Raw genomic sequence first — 17,408 nt, forward strand, 5'->3', positions numbered from 1 at the left:
ATGATGGAAAGATAAAATGATGGATGAAATGTAGGCCTAAATGGGTTATTATGCAAAGGCTGAAGCAATTTTTGTTGTCAAATATAGCCCAATAGGTGATAGAGACAATTATTCTTATCATAGAACTTTCATGTGTTGTGATGTATTTGAAACCAGGATGTTTTACTTAATCAACAACACTGGCCTGCATCAAAGTTCATATCAAAATATAGCTGCAAAGCAGCGATAATGGGTTTTCTGCACAGTCTTAGAATCCTGTTCAACGGTGGATTTCGACAAAGCATTTGATAAGGCACAACATCAACTAACATTACTAACTAAACAGGCTATTAGGAAACAGTATCAATGATAGGTCGCCCAAATGGCTCAGCAGTTATCTCTGAACGAAAACTTGTAGCCGAAATCAACGGAACGCCACATTTTGGAATAAGTCGGTCTAACTAGTGGAGTCACGCAAGGTAGTATCCTAAGTCGTCTTCTGTTTAATATCCTGACAAATGACATACACAGTAACCCAAAATATACCAGACCGAGTAAATTTCCAAAACGAACTTAACACGCTGTTCGACAAAAAAACTTAATGTTCCTACAAGAAAATCGAGTTCGAGTGAAAACAATTCAGTTTGGTTGAACAATACGCTTTTTTTTAACCAAAACTTTCTTCATTCCGACAAAAAAATGTGTTCGAATGAAAAGCTATGTTATTGTTGAAATGAAAATCTTTTTGTCCCGGCAAAAAAATTTGGTTGAGCGAAAACAATTTTTTCGAACGAATGTTTGAATGAAAACAATTCTGTTCGATTGAACAAAATACTTAATACTTTTGGTTCGGAGAAAAAACTTTTTACAATATACTTGTTCGAACGAAAAACATAATGTTCTGACAAGAAAATTCTATTCAAATTAAAACGATTCTGTTCGATCGAACAATTGTTCGAACGAAAAACCTTTCGTTTGGAAAAAAAAAAAGTTTTTTCAACTTTGTTCTAACGATTTTTCAAATTGGTTCAATTGAAAAGAATATTATTGGTTGGAACGAAATAAATTTTGTTCCGACGAAAGAATTTTCAAGCGAAATACTTAATACTTTTGATCACTGATTCTGTAGGTGTTTTTTGTTCATGAAAAATGGACCATAATAAGGGATTTGACCAAAAAAATTCTGCTCAAGTGCCGAGACATGGAAACCTAGAAAATCGAGAGAGTACCGGTATTGATGTACAATAATCTAACATTAGTTTACTATTCATCAATAAATGGTCAAGGGCAGATCAAGAATGAATTTCCCTCGTTCATGTTATTTTCTGATAACAATAGAGTGTCTGAATACACAATCTATGATATCCCCAGTGCAACATTATTTTGTCTCAAAAAGAAATTGTCAGGCTAACCTTTAGAGAAATGAACTGAAACAGTCGACAAAAAAGGAAAGGTTGGTTCGATTTCCCTTGACTTTGAATAGGCATTTGACAGGGTGCCTCACCAACGTTTGAACGTAAGAAAATATGCAGCATAGGTATTCAAGGTAAAATTCTAGTTTGGATATCAGATATGACAGCAAGCTGGGAAGGCTATGACTGCTCTGTCTGATGAATATTAAGTGGGGTTCAAGGCTCTGCATTATTTCTAAACATTATCAATGACATCTCTGAGAGATTCAAAGCTCCTACCAGCTTGAAACTTTTGTGGATGACCGTAAACTATATGTGGGGATAAAAAGTATAGATGACCGTTATAGCATTCCAATCAGACTTAAACAGACTCAATGAATGGTCAAAAAATATGGCAATTATCCTTCAACCCAACTAAGAAATTTTCTATAATTCCTGTCATTTTGAATACTTATGAGGCAGCTGTCAGAAAATGTGTTATCGCTGCTTTGCAGCTATATTGAAATTTGTTATTCTGCTCTATGTTTTGTAGGTAAACTAGTGTTACAGAATCTCGACTGTGAAGTAAAAAACTATGATTCCATGCAGTGTTTCATCAACACTAGCACAACAACAACCAATTGCACATTGAGTTATAATTGGAGGTAAGTTTTTAGCCCACTTGGGACTTGAGTCCCAGCGGCTATTGCGTTCACTTTTCGGCCGTCGTCCGTCCGTCCATCCGTAGACGGAATCCAGTTATTTTGGGAAGTTTTGAAGACGCTTCAATGTAATGTCTTGATATTTGGGTTACACATGTATCTACCCAAGACACATCTTCACCCAAAAACTGGCCCTGTCAGATTCAAGATGGCGGACTGGCAGCCATTGTTGTTCACCAAAACCAGCACTCTTTACACATTTTTGAACTTTTTGAGGGAAATTTTGAAAATGCTTTGATCAATTACCTTGATCTTTCGTATGTATTTGAATCCCCCAAGGGCCCATCAGCATAATTTAAAAAATGGGTCGATCGAACTCAAGATGGCCGTCCTATGACCTTTTTAGTGCCCAAAAAAGTCAATTTTGGCCCGTAGCTTCTACTGGTTCTCATTCGAAGGTGGGAAAAAGTTTGTCCACATTATATCGAAACCTAAGCATATTTTGTTACCACAATCAATTAGAAAGTTGTAGCTCATAACGTGTTCTATGATTTTTTTGAGTTTCAAGGTCATTGGTTTTCGAAAATGGCCACCAGGGGGCGTTGAATGATACAATAACTTATATATTATATTATATTTGTAGCTATGCATATTTTGTAACCACAATCAATAGCAAAGTGGTATCTCATAACGTGTTCTATGATTGTGGTGAGTTTTAAGGACATAGTTATTCTATATGGTCACCAGGGGGGCGTTGAATAGTAAGATAACTTCAATTGATCAATTGCAAATTTGTAGTTCATGACATGTTCTACAATTGTGGTGAGTTTCAAGGTCATTGGGTTATGCATATGGTGCAGGGGGCGTTGGATAATAGAATAACTTAGTATTTCCATATTTAGTTGGTAACGAGGCATATTTTGTTATCACAATCAATTACAAAATTGTAGTTGCTCACATGTTCTACAATTGTGGTGAGTTTCAAGGCCATTGGTTTTTGTATATAGTCACCAGGGGCGTTGAATATTGAAATTGATAGATTGTTGAGCATTTGAAACCACTTCCCAAGTGGGCATGGTGTCCCTGGACCCCTAGTTAGTTTACATGTATTCGCCAATCTGAATTCATGGGATTTCATGTCACATTTTGAAGGCTAGCTTATGGATGTTTGACGCAACTGAGATGTTAGTAAAGCTGGCGGAAAACGAACATTTTCCCAGAAAATAATTGTTTGTCAATCTGAATTCGCTATTCTGCTCTTAAGTGAAAGCGAAAATAAGCTTCATAGAGTGGAATCTTCTGGCGATTCCACTGGATTTTCATGCGTAAGCTCATGTAAAACTTCTTTACCTTATTTATTTTCTAGCCCAAAATTGTTTCAATGGACAGAATGTCCATTGAATAAAAACTGGTGTTTGTTGGACAGTGTTTACACACAAACTGGTGTCTACCATTTCAAAGTGAAATGCGGCAATTTGTTTGAAACTGTCAGTGAGAACTACAGCTACAATCCGTCTGATATCGGTAGGTAAAATCTCTATGTTTAAATGAATTGGGTTTTTGGTTATTTGAAGGCACATGATTTTTAGGCATATTCGTAGAAGATGAAAATTGTCCTTTGATCTCGTGAGAGGCAAATGCCACATTGCTAGTCAAACTAAGAGTCTTTGGAAGTCATGACCAAGTTGGTGGTCGGTTAAATTGTCTTCAAAATAATACCATAATAGCTTGTTTTAGCTTTCAAAATGACGGTTACCAGTTGACGATAGATGAGAGTAAATGGAATAGATGTGGGTCCGGAAGTTGTGACCTAAGATGATTATAATATTTCCAGAAAAATTGTCACCTTTTTTCTTTGTGCTTTTAGGATTTGCGACCCCCCTTTTCTCAACGATGAACTCACCCAGATCAGGAATATTCTAAATAAGTTAGCTTATCCTAATGACCATTTGAATAAAGCTCTTTTTCGAGCCCGTCGCACCCATTTTTGTAATTCTCGAGTTTCGCGCCCTCAGAAACAGCCCATCGTCATACCTTTTGTTCCTTTCTTTGGAAAATCAAAAACCCTCGTCATCTTAACAAACAGCTCGTTTTCACTTACAATAACAAACTTAGTCATAACTTAACTCACAATTCCTGCAAAACGGAACCTTTGAACATTGGTGTATACAAAATCCCTTATAAAGTCTGTAATAAAATATATATTGGTGAAACTGGGTGTGATTTGAACAAGCGCCTCAGAGAACATAGAAATGACGTCAAAAACTTCAAACCCGAGAGTGGAGTAGCTAATCACGTTTATGAAACTAGTCACAATTTTGATTTTGATAATGCCGCTATAATCGTTCCCTGTCCCGATAAAACCAAACGTCACATTATGGAATCTGCCCTTATTATTGAAAATATGGATAAATGTTTTAATTTGAATAACGGTTTTTCTCACATTTTTGATCTCTATTGATCTCTAAATTTCTCGCTTCACTTGTACCCCCATTATTCTAATCCCGTTCGCTTGTTTTCCTCCGTTTGACACTTCCACTCACTCACTCCCTCCCTCACTCATTACTTGATTATCCCTTTGATGTTCTTGCCTTTTGTTTTTGTCTGATTACCCCTTAGTTTGTCTGCCTTTGACCCCTCTGGGCTTTGTTTTTAGATTACTTTAACCCCCTATAGTTTGTCGTTTGCCTTCTTTGTTTTCTTCCTTAGTGTTCCGGTTTTTTGGTTTACCTATGTTATGGCTGTTGGTTGGCAGTCTGCCTAGAGTATGTTAAATCGCGGCACAAAATTTAGTGGTAATACTTACGGGGTTGTCTTATATCGTGAAGCAAGTAGAATTGATGGGCGGAGGTCAGGCTGGTAAGCTTCGAACGGATGATGCAATATTTTTCGAGAAAAACGCGAAAAACATCGAAAATTCTTCGCTTTCTATAAGTTACTTGTGTTGACCTATATTTGAGTTTCCGACGTGAATACGGGAAATTCTCGTAATTTCCGGGAATTTCGGCACCTCTGACGTAATTTCGGGAGACACAAAATGGCGAGCAATTCATTTTTTATTTGTGCCGAGCTTAGTTCGCTGTTAGTTTGTTCGGTTGTGAGGATTATAATAGAGTCGGCTATCTACTTTAGTATCTCGAACTTAGTAAGTGTGGCAATTTCTATAGCCCTAGCCCAGCTTTGTCTTGTCATTGTCTTATTTTGATCGACTGACTTGTACAAAATACATTCTTTCTTTGAAAGAGTAATAGACGATGGCGTCATTCCGAGAGCCCGGCGTTTTTGGAGAGAGGCAGTCGACAAATGTTTGGCATCATTTTTGTTGAAATGAGAGTTAATTGGTTCCACACGTGTGCGCTTTTTCATTTGCTATTGCCGATGTTTTTGCGGTATATTGGCATTCTTCGCGTAACAGTGCGTACACACGTTTAAAATCTGCGCACTACGTAAATCAGCTGGTATGTAATCCATATATCTAACGTACGTACATACACACCGCAGTGCACGGCAAAGTGTATGTATACTCTGTTTTCACGTATTACCGCGCGTTGCACTACTGCACTCTCCTAGCGCGTATTATAAATACTGTCATACGCTGTCTGTTCCTAATTTGGAAGTTTTTAATTGAAATAAGCTTTATTAGGAACGCTTTATTGTCGTGGATAATCATTTGAACTATTTCTGTGGCAACTATAAATAACTGTGCCCCTCTTTTAACTTCGTTAGATACTTCGTCGATGGATACTTACATTAATATTTTAAGGTAACCTTAAAATATTATATAACTTAGTGAGAATAAAATGAGAATTTTGGAACTGTTTAATTGGCTTCATGGATTTTTATGCTAAATACAAAGAATTGCTAAATCACAGCCAATATCAAATTTTGTGTCATGCTTCCCAGAGCCCTTATAGTTTTCTGGACATATCTAAACCAAAACTAGCAGCCACGACGCAAGTGGAAATCAAAATGAATACATGTATAATTGTACGTTCTTCTAGATAGTAGAAAGGTAAACCACTTTGCCTATGGCAAATTATTATTTAATTACTTTAATCTAATCCTTTAATCTCTATCATTTGTCATATTCTTGTATAAATATCCTGTTATTTTATTTTGTTCTCAGTACGCCTGATGATGGCTAACAGTTGTTAGCCGAAAGACGCTCCTCAAATATAATCATTCTGATATAGAATTTTTCATTCTTGGCTTCGTTATTGTGGGATTTCTCTCGTTCTTCTTGACTGTACTGTATCTTCATGTCTGTTTCTAGTGAATTGCAACTCTTGTCACTGACTTGATGACCGGTCAGTTGCCAATGGCTTTTTGCATGTGAAATATGATTTTCTCAGATTTCTGGCATGAAACTGAATTTTTGCAGCAACAGTAGTATTAGTAGTGCAGTATTAGTAGTGAAAACGTGAATCTATTACCCCTATTGTCCTCCCTAATAATAGACTTAAAAAGATCAACCTCATGAAACATAGACCTCATTTTCATTTTTGAAGGTTATTTGCTACAGGACCCTGGTACCTATAAAACATCTGACATGGACCACAATCACAGGGAAGCAATTAAAGTGAAAGCAGTTAAATCATAGTTGTAGTTGTTTTCAGAATTAGATTTCAACTCAATCATTACCATAATAACTGTATAACTTACAAGCAACTGAGAACTTGTAACTATTTCTAAAAAGGAAAACGTTTCTCATTTCTCTGATGATAGCATTTCGACAAAATCCCAAAACTCTAAGTTAATGAATGAATACACATAAATTGTGGTATTTTTGTTTACTCCACAAACAGTCGTCAAAATCATCTGTCTTCCCTCATCTGCCATATTGATGTAAGTGGGAGACACGGTTAGATGGCAGACCAGATATATGTATGTTTTTTTCTAGGATATTTTTTGGTGAGTTGTGTATTTCTGTGAGCTTGGTTTAGGTTATACGCCGGCCAAAATTTTGTCAAATGCACAAAACTCCAACACCCATACATTTGAACTGCCATTTTTACTGGGGCCGGTCAACAGCTTGAAGAAAAAAGAGAAACGTATGCATAATTCTATTTTCAGCTGTTCTAAGAAACGTTTCGGATATTCAAGTTAACACAATATCGCCAACTGTTGCCATTGTATCGTGGAAGCCTGTCTTACGATATAAACCTGACATCAAAGTCAAGTATAGAATAAGATACGAATGTCCTTGGGATATTATAGATGATGGAGGAAAGGTTCCGGTATGTGAAGAAGATTTGTTTGACTGTAATAGTTAATTTTGAGGAAATAGAAAAAGTACTGTACTTCCATGTGACGATCAGCAAAATAGTTGAAACGTGTTAGGCCTACACCTAAAGTGAAGAAAACTTCACACCCCTAGTCACCAGCTATGGCAATAGGACAACTCGCATCAAAATTTAATTCATCTTTAATTAATTTTGATTAAAGCTTTTAGCCCCCTTTACATAACAATAATCTGAAATAATGTCTGTTAAACTCAAGATTGATTTTTAGGTTTCACATATGTGCTCTTAATTTCAGCTAGAGACAGAGGGTACGAATGTCCACCTGTCCAATCTTTATCCAAACGGTCGTTATGAGATAGAAATTATAGCAATTGTCGTGAACGGTCATCTGGATGGACGTCCAGCTTTACACTCATTCCAGATGCCACCAGATAGTAAGTATTACATTTTGAATGATTGATGAGCGACAGACTACCACCCATATGGTCTGCTTAATAAATCAAACGACTTCCATAGCATAACGTTGATTTGATATGAATGAGGATTGATTTTAATCTACAGGGGGGGGGATAATCTTGAGATAAAATTGAACAGGCCCTGAATTTCTGTATTTTGTTTTTCTTTTCGCCAGAGAAAACCTCTGATGGGCTTGGCATTTGTTTTGTACCTATTTATAAGGTGCATGAAAAAAGAACATAGCAAGCTTAACACACATTACAAATATTTTTCTGAACATTTACAAATTTAGCACAGATAAAGTAATGCCCTTGATTGCTGAGTGATTAAACATTTTCTTCGATATATTTCTGCTAACGTTCGATATTGAATAATAGTCGTTTTGAAATGTATTTTGTGGATCAATATTGATTAATAAATTTTTGACGCCTTGTAAAAACGTTAAAGGCAAACGTCACAGGTCTATGTGTACACATACAAGCTATTTGGCAAAATATTATTGATAAAGATGTAGAATGTCTTCCTGTGATTATATAGTGAGCCCTATTTGAACTTCGATATATTATATTGCATTGAATATCATGAGAAGACGTAATGTAATAGTAATGGATGTATGATTAGGCTATATCAGAAGTGGCAGGCATGAATAGAAATGATGAGTAAATCGGATTATTCGGTCTAAATGGCAGATGTATACACGATGTGGAAGTCTGATATAAAAGTAAGACCCTGACATGGGGATGCTGGTGTAATGACGAATCGAACAGATTTATTTCTATTCAAACATTCGTTCGAAAAAAATTGTTATCGCTCAACCAAATTTTTTTGGCGGGACAAAAAGTTTTTCATCTCAACAATAACATAGCTTTTTATTCGAACATGTTTTTGTCAGAATGAAGAAAAGTTTTCGTTCGAACAAATAGCTTATTGTTCGATCAAACAGAATTGTTTTCATGCGAACAATATTTCAGAACATTAAGTTTTTTTTGTTCGAACAGATATATTGTTTCATCGAAGCATTTTTCGTTCCAAAGAGCAAAATTTTGGTGGAACTTAACAGTCTGTTCATTTTAATGAGTAATCTTTATTTGAACAAAATAATCTCATTCGAACACAAAGGTATAATCTAAACCCGGGTTTTCTTTTATCCAATATCCATATCATGCCTTTTCTGGGCATGTACGGAACACAGCGTGTTTAGGTCATTTTGGAAATTTACTCGGTCCGGTACATTTTGGATTACTGTGTATTTCATTTATCAGGACATAAAAGAGAAGACGACTTAGGATACTACCTTGCGTGACTCTACTAGTTAGACTGACTTATTCCAAGATGAGGCGTTCGGTTGATTTCGGCCACATATTTTCTTTCAGAGATAACTGCTGAGCCATTTGAGCGACCTATCATTGATACTACTCCTAATAGCCTGTTAAGTCATGGGTGATGTTGTACCTTATCAAATGCTTTCTCGAAATCCACCGTTGAACAGGATTCTAAGACTGTGCAGAAAACCCGTTATCGCTGCTTTGCAGCTATATTTTGATATGAACTTTAAAATCCATAAAGAGTGATTATGGCCTAACAGTCGATTTTCCAGAGTCAAATAGGACCATCTGGTCCAGTTGTCCACAGTTTCAAGTAGGTGTAATTGACTCTGTCAACCTACCTCTTATAAAACTGTGTTAACTGTTGAACAGGATTCTAAGACTGTGCAGAAAGCCCATTATCACTGCTTTGCAGCTATATTTAAAATCAATTTTCTTGTTGCATTTGCGCTGACTACCTTGCTACACTAAAACAGCCATAATTTTTTTATCTATGGGAATTTTACCATCAAATTCTCAGATAATCATCAGAACATATTGCAAAATAGGCTATGTATAGCAATTGGTAGGATATTCAAATTTTTTTTTAGCTTTTTCTGAAAAAATATGTGTTAATTAGATCACGTGATATACACGATTAACATAGAAAATGTTTGCCCGCTATGGTGCCCTACTGTGGGTTCAGCACCCCTTTCATAACTCTTACAGTATCTGCATACCTCGAGTGCTAATATTATCACCCAAAATAAGAATATCTGGGTCAGTACAATGGGTGGGTATATGGCCAGTGCTGAAAAGGGTTAAATGATCAATCATTGTAGTTAAATGTTAGAGTGCTGTTTTTTGTAGTTCCAGGAAAGAATCCAACTATTGTTGGCTATTATTATTTCTCAGCTGGGGCGAATTTAGGAAGTATGACTGTTTTTTTCGAGGTAAGTTATTAACTGAAATAATTTTAAAGAAAATTCCATCGGCTCTGTGTTTGCTCTGAACTTTTTTAGAAACTCTGTCGTAATTATTTGATGACTTGTCATTTGTGGATGACCTCCTTTTTAAAACCATAATAATTCCTCTCAAGCTTCAAATTTAAAAAATTAAGAACATTTAAAGAAATTTCAAGAATTCAGAAATGCCTGTTTGCCTTCGGCGCTCAGCAGATACAGCATGAAATATGGCATGTAAATCTGCTTGTTTTAATTCTGACCCCCTTTAAAAAATTCTAGTGACGCCCCCTGCATTTTGTGAATACAATGACTGGCATTTGTAAAGTTGTAGAGTCCTACAATTGATATAGACCGATATGGCGTGGCATCCCAGACAAAGATAAATAAAAGGTTCCATAGACAAGTCACTCTATACTTTGAAAACCCAAAATCCGAAAGAAAAGTTATGTGAGTAGTGACATTTTGACTCTATGTGCCATTTTTGCATAACATTTTTTATGGCTCATAGAATTGAGACCAAACTTCACTGCATGCAAAGTTTTTCTTTCTAATTCTTGGTCTTGTTTCAATTTAAAGGCAAACTTTGTTGGGTAGGTGCTAGTTACTTGACTTGCTTATCAGTGGTTTGGTTTAACAAATTTTGTATAATTTTCCAGCCGCCACATATTCGCGAAATTCATGCACCGATACATCAGTATGTGGTGAACGTCAGTACGCACGGTTCAATGCTATTGGCCAGCGATAAAACTTCTTTCACCATAAGCCAGCTCCGAGTGGATAAATCGTACACTGTGCTCATAGAACTTCAAAATAAAGTGGGAAGGAATGACAGCCTTCAACCGTCATCTTTCTTTATCCAAACTGCTAACCCTAAGTGTAAGTATAAGCTTTGGATCTACTCCCTGCTCTAAAAATATTGAAACATAAAATCGGTGAATTTTTTGTTATTATAAAATGCTGCTCATTTGAAAAACTTGTTGGTATTTAGACAACTCAGTTCAGATTTAACACTTTCGCAGCCGACTACGAGGTAACTCATAGTTGCGGTTACTCCGCTAATGCCCTCCCGTTACTCCCCCCATTGCCACCACGAGTTATCTCGTAGCTGATTCTTCCTTTTCACTGTAAGATATTTGTACTCAGACACACGGGAATGACAGAATTCCTGATTGCCTGAAAATGTGAACTAACTCGGCGTCATTCTCAAAGCTCATTGGTCAATTTTGACTATGCAATAGCTAAGCGCCAACCACGAGATATCACTGGGAAACTCCATGGCTGCAACAAATATTTTAAGCGTAATTATACCTTATAAGACAATAGTCTCATTTCATTCTTGCTTATTTATAAAATTCATTAAAAATAACTCCTGAACTGTAGTGGGTAATATGAAGTTTTCAATACCAAAGTATGAAACGGAAACACATGGTTCTATGAGATGATTCTGCCCCTTGCAAGTTAAGGCTCTTTCGCCCATGCGGCGTCCAGCTGTACCATGACACCTCATTAGCGCGATATAGGCTGCAATTCTTGATATTTCTTAAATTTGGCGTGAGGATTGGAGCAAGTGAGGTGTCCACCCTTATTGAAAATGGATGTTATCGGCCATCAGATATGGCTGCCAGGGCAGCCATCTTGAATTTCTTGTTAGCGTGATAGAGCCTTCAATTCTTCATGGATCTTCATGAGACCCAGTTAGGATTAGGGCAGGTAAGATGTCCACCCTGATTGAAAATTTCGGCCATTAGATATGACTGCCAGGGCAGCCGTCTTGAATTTCTTGTTACCCCAATATAGCCAACAATTCTTGATAAGTTTCGACGAATCATTGTGTTAGGATTGGGGTAGGGAAGATGCTGCCACTATTGAAAATAGAGAATTTTTGCCATCGGATATGGCTGCGAGGGCAACCATCTTGAATTTTTTGTTAGTGCAATACGGCCTATAATTCTACATTGATTTTCATGAAATTTGGTGGATGTGAATACGTTATAAATTCCTATCAGAATTACGGAAACCCCAAATTTTACAACATATCAGCAATAAAACATATTCATTAGCTATGGCGGCTGATAAGGCACATCCTGCATTTTTGTAGGCGATTCATGATGAAGAGGCTACATTTGTAGCCTCTTCAAAATAGGATTGTTTTTAGCAGCATAATTTCATAATAGTATCGCAGATGAGCTCTAACCTTATGAACTAAGGAAGTCGGAACTTGCGAACTGATGAACCCAGAATGTCATCTCAGGGCTTCTATATGGAATACATGTGATGTTTCTCCTTCCACTAACATAAATCCTGCTTATTGTTGAGCATTTTCTCAATATCCTGGTAGAATTGCTAGCAAAAATACATAAAGTGTCCTCTTTATGTTGCTAGGCATTAGTAACGGTTATTAATGCCTATCAATTCTAACAGGTTAAACCATTAGATATTGCATTTTTACATTTTCTACTGCGATGCTCCTCCAAAAGTCCTTAAATGTAGCATGATCCTTGTAGTAAATATTAAGCATGATCATTTCTTCATTCAGCATTACAAACGATAGGTTTCTACGCAGAAGCTGTGTCACGATCTGCTCAACGTGTTCATTTGCACTGGAACCACATGTGTTGCGGTCATACAGATGCATTCTATATCTACTGGTGTCAGGGTAGTTTAAATACTAAACAATGTTCGGTACGTTGTTTATAAGGCAAGATCCAATCTAAAGTGCTAATTTGATACGTACATAAAAATCATAATTCTGAGAAATTTTCTACCTGTCCACCTTTACGATTTCCACAAATTTCCACTCGCACTCACTTTAGCATATCAGTTCCAGATTATCTCAGTTGATTTTTAACAGATGACCTGATACATTTTGTAATTCTTGCAACCTGAATTACTTGGATGCAATTCATTAAACGTTTTCCCATAAAAGGATACCAAAGAAATGCACTGTTAATGATATCTTAAGGAAATAAAACCTGAGAGTGACTAGCTGAAATCTAAGTAGCAATGTTGCCAGAATGTTTTGAGTTCATATGAATGAGTTTATAATACAAAATTTGTAATCTATCATTTATGTATATACTGTCATATACTGTATGTATTTCTATCATTTATGTATATACATTTATTGTCATATTACATTGAAACTTTTAATGGGTTTACATTGGGAAGAGATCTTTAACATATCAGATGGATTTTTGGTTCAGTCAATTGTTATGCAGTCAGTGGCCATCTTAGTTTCATTAATTATTGTTCATTTAATAGGTTTTGAGGATAATCAATGTCCCAGGTAGTCAGTTTTTATTTTCATTTGCTACAGGGAGTGATGCATTATAAAGCCATTTCGGCAGACAGATCATCAGATACCATTCACATATCGGATGAATATGATAAGCATTTGTTCGGAATAAGTCAAGAAACTCGCGGACTGCTAAGTGGAATTGTCTGGTCTGATTGCAATTATATTATTGGACAAGGTAATGTACACATGTGAATACAGAATTTAAAACTCAAAATTTCAAAAATATTGCCTGGGATAACGGCAACTAAACAAACTTTATCCTCAATGGTAATAGTTTTTATCTTCAACTGTAATTGGTCAAATTGGTGCTATCTGGGTGACTAGAACTAGGAAGAATTCTACCCTCATATTCAGTTTATGCACTTGTTGAATAGGTCGTAACTTGTACAAAATCATGTGCCATGGAGTATATTACTCCAGTCAGAATCACTAATGGCTTCCAGTTGAAGTGCAAATTGAATATAAAATCCTTTTACTTGTTTGTCAATGTCTCAACCATCTTGTTGACCCAATCCTTTGGAAATCTATTGATCTGCAACTCTGAAGTGAAACGCACATCAAAGTCTTCGAAAACAAAAACATTTTTGTTCAGGCAAATGCATGCCAAACACCAGTAACCCTCCCATCACAGTCCAACAAATGTTCATACATGTATTATTCTTATCATAAGGGATTTGATTTCCAAATATTTCTAGTGCCACAGAAGAAACCTGACGTTCAACTGAAAGGGGACGACCATGCAATAATGATTAACGTTTTTAAATATACGTGCGAAGAGTCGAAGGGAAGAGTAAAAGATTATCTAATTGAATATAAAGAAAACGCTTCTGAAGGTTGGTTGAGATTTTTATGGACTTTCGCTCTAGCGAAGTCCATTTTGTTATCACATATGAAACTTTCTTCCTTTGGTACAAAATAACTTCCAAACGAGGCTTAGTTTCTCTTCGGAACTTTTAAAACATTCAATGCAGTAACAAAAGCTCTAACCCTATTGAATTTCATCAGAATCCGTTGCTTATTTATCAATTTAGTAATTTATTTGTTGTTGGAACTACATTTCGTTTCGGAAGAACAAATGCCCTTTTACGTATATTCATGCTTCACACACGTGCTAGACACATATACTCTCTGCTATGTGATGTATTGATCTGTGCATGTATATGAAAGGCGCGCCTCGCGCGTGGCCTAGTTCAAGTTTTCCTGGAAACTGCAAATGATTCAACTGCCAGTGTTCGTTGCAGCTGGCCGTAAAAAGCAGTGAATTTTATAGAAGGGCAGTAAAATTGGGAACTTGGAAATTGTTCAATTTACGAAAATAAATTGTCTAACAAACTTCATACACAGTGTATAGAAATCGTCACACCATGAACGTGGAGCGTGGATATTGAGTGTCAATCACGTGGAGAGTCATCAGTGGGGACAACCCGCTACCATATTCATGATGAATCGTCATGTGTGATGGAGATCGTATCAATAGACAGATTTTCATGAAAACTTCTGGATTCAAACAAGGGGGGACATCTTAGGCTTTTTTGATTACTTGGAGCACGGATTCTCTACAATTCTGCCAAAAAACTTCATACTGAAGATAGGTAGGCCTATGTGTTTCCATTCATAATTCGAAAAAAGATGTTTTTTCCTTGATATTTTTGGCGTCCTTATTTTCGATCTAATTATCTGTAAAAAGTCAGTCTTCACCCATCGTTTGAATCAGGTTTATAAACTGCCTATTTTTGTAACTTGCTCATACAGTTGCTCATGAGCATTTTTTGGGTTTTGTAAGTTGCTCACATCTACTGAGGTGAGCCAGTGTAGGGTTTTTGAAAGTTGCTCACATTTCATTTCTTGTTCATGTTTGTTGAGTTTCTTCTCGGCAATATCCATTTCACGAAGTAATCGTAAGTGTTTTAAATCTAGAAATAGCTAACTGCACTCAATGCTGGAGTAGCCCTTGTGCATTCAGTGTTGTTTTATACTCTGTCATCAATGTCACTAAGACTAACGATGCAATTACCAGAGTAATCTAGTTGTAAGCTGAGCCTATCACTATAGAAACTGAGCAAATTTGACTGACATAGTTTCCAGATGAAGGACCTTTTCACCGGGCAACTGAGCATCTATTCATACAAATTATGCATTGAAGCATTATCCATTCTCCAATTCTTTGGAAGCTTAATTTTGAAAAAGGGCCTCTAATTTTGAAAAAGGATTTACTGGAGGTTTTTCATGAAAATCTGAATGCAAAATATCAGTTTTAAGAAGCCAATCAGAGAGCAAAGCCTTCTCTATGATTGGGTCCAGGTTTTATTTTAAGATATAGAATTGTATTTCAAGATGGATTTCGGTGAAAAGTTAATTTGGTTTTTGGGAGGAATTTTTATTTCTACTACAAAAATTCATCCTTGACAATTGCGCAAGGGTTGGGAAAATATCTTTTTCTCATATAGGATGGATGACCTCAATATACTAAGTAGGCATGTGCTCGAATTGCAAATTCAATCAAATTTTATTATGCAAACAAATTCAATTTTATTTTATTGAACAAAATTACATCAGATCCAACTTAATTAATCAATCCCTCTAAGCTACTTAATAGAACATGATTGTAATTTTTAAATTATATTGAACGGGAAGTGTATTTTGAAAAATATAACCCACAGATTGCTTCTTTTATGAAAAGCAAATATTACAGACTGGCCATAGTGTCCCTTCAGGCTCTTGTATTAGTTTTGAAGGTGATCTACTGATTTATGTATTCATATGAAAATACATGTATTTGAATTTTTGTATCGTCTATGCGCGTACCAGTCATTTATTCTGATGAAAAAATTTTATGTTTAAAGGGTAACTGATGCTTTTTTAAAGATTTTCTACTTTTTACACTAAACGATAGATAATAGTATGCAACAAGGCTAGGTGATTTCATAATTGGAAAAATCTTTTCAATCTAGTCAGAATTGATGATTTAGATGTTGGGGTACCTGTTCAGTGTATACATTGCTTCTGCTGAACGCGTGGTACTGTGTCTATTAATAGAACTACGTCACTAAATGGATGGCTCGGAAATGATGTCCATAGAAATGAATAGGAAATAAGCTACAAGAGCAATTCAACTTAATTTTATACCTATTTGGCATCTGAATTCAGACAAAATGCCTCTTGATTTTGGAAGTCTACATATCAATGATTATAATTAGCTGTTGAACAGACCACATTCGTTCAAACTAAGCGCAAAAAATAGGATTTGAATAGCAATCCATGGCATTTTCTAGTAGACAGCAAGGAACACGGATGTATAAATCATCATTTTGGATTATCATTTAGTGAAAGTAAGTAAGATCATGGTTAGATCTAATACCACAGATATTTTGACTTATGAACTGATGAATCTTAGAAGACAGAATTAGCCTCAGGAATGATTTCTATTCGTTGCTTGAAATACACCTCGTATTGGTAGCGGCTTTGGTCACGAAATTAGAATATTTACTCATCCATCCTATTTTAAAACTTAAAAATAATGTTTGTGAAAGATTTGTGATGTAATCTATCAAAACTCTTCTGCAGCGTGAAACTTGAATCGAAAAACAAATAATATTTATAATTTTTGTAAAGGCTGTAGAAATTTATTTTTTAAATTTAAGTTTTTGTAGAGTTTTGAAGTGTTAGTTTTCAAATTACTTAAATGACTATGAAAAATAGTAAAGTAGTGAGATCGAAATCTGTGAAACCTGGATCTCAAATGATGAATGTGAATGATTAACTGATAAAAAGAATTTTCTAGTGTACAAGGCTTATTTTTTTTTACTTATTCTTTTTGATTTAGAAAGTCGGGATCCAGTGCGCGTTCCGGCTGACCATTCTGGAGGTTTAACATATCAACTTGGTAATCTTCGCCCGAAGACAAACTACCATCTGAAAGTCATTCCACTCGTGTCTGATAATGATCGCAATCTTGATTGTTCCTATGAAGGCACTGAAAGAACTACAGGTATTTTGCTTGAACTGTCTTGCATAATTTTGTTTTCAGTGACATTAATCATTGGCTGGATGAAGTAGCGTGGGATATGGTTTTCGTTGCATGGTATCTGCATCTGCGTGGAGTTTGCGTCA

The 17,408-nt window shown here is 35.9% G+C and overlaps 1 protein-coding gene across 1 annotated transcript in view; it reads left to right on the plus strand.

Moving 5' to 3' along the window:
* The window catches only part of LOC141898894 (uncharacterized), a 35,138-nt gene that overhangs the window by 5,949 nt on the left and 11,781 nt on the right, over positions 1-17,408 (plus strand). Inside the window, exons 3-12 of the mRNA XM_074785039.1 lie at positions 1,924-2,035; positions 3,399-3,556; positions 7,106-7,269; positions 7,571-7,709; positions 9,906-9,988; positions 10,657-10,876; positions 12,537-12,682; positions 13,317-13,473; positions 13,994-14,131; positions 17,122-17,286. Coding sequence (XP_074641140.1) covers positions 1,924-2,035; positions 3,399-3,556; positions 7,106-7,269; positions 7,571-7,709; positions 9,906-9,988; positions 10,657-10,876; positions 12,537-12,682; positions 13,317-13,473; positions 13,994-14,131; positions 17,122-17,286 — 1,482 coding nt within the window. The remainder of the gene's footprint in view (positions 1-1,923; positions 2,036-3,398; positions 3,557-7,105; positions 7,270-7,570; positions 7,710-9,905; positions 9,989-10,656; positions 10,877-12,536; positions 12,683-13,316; positions 13,474-13,993; positions 14,132-17,121; positions 17,287-17,408) is intronic.

This window comes from Tubulanus polymorphus, chromosome 2, assembly GCF_964204645.1.
Source record: "Tubulanus polymorphus chromosome 2, tnTubPoly1.2, whole genome shotgun sequence".
Taxonomy (NCBI): domain Eukaryota; kingdom Metazoa; phylum Nemertea; class Palaeonemertea; order Tubulaniformes; family Tubulanidae; genus Tubulanus; species Tubulanus polymorphus.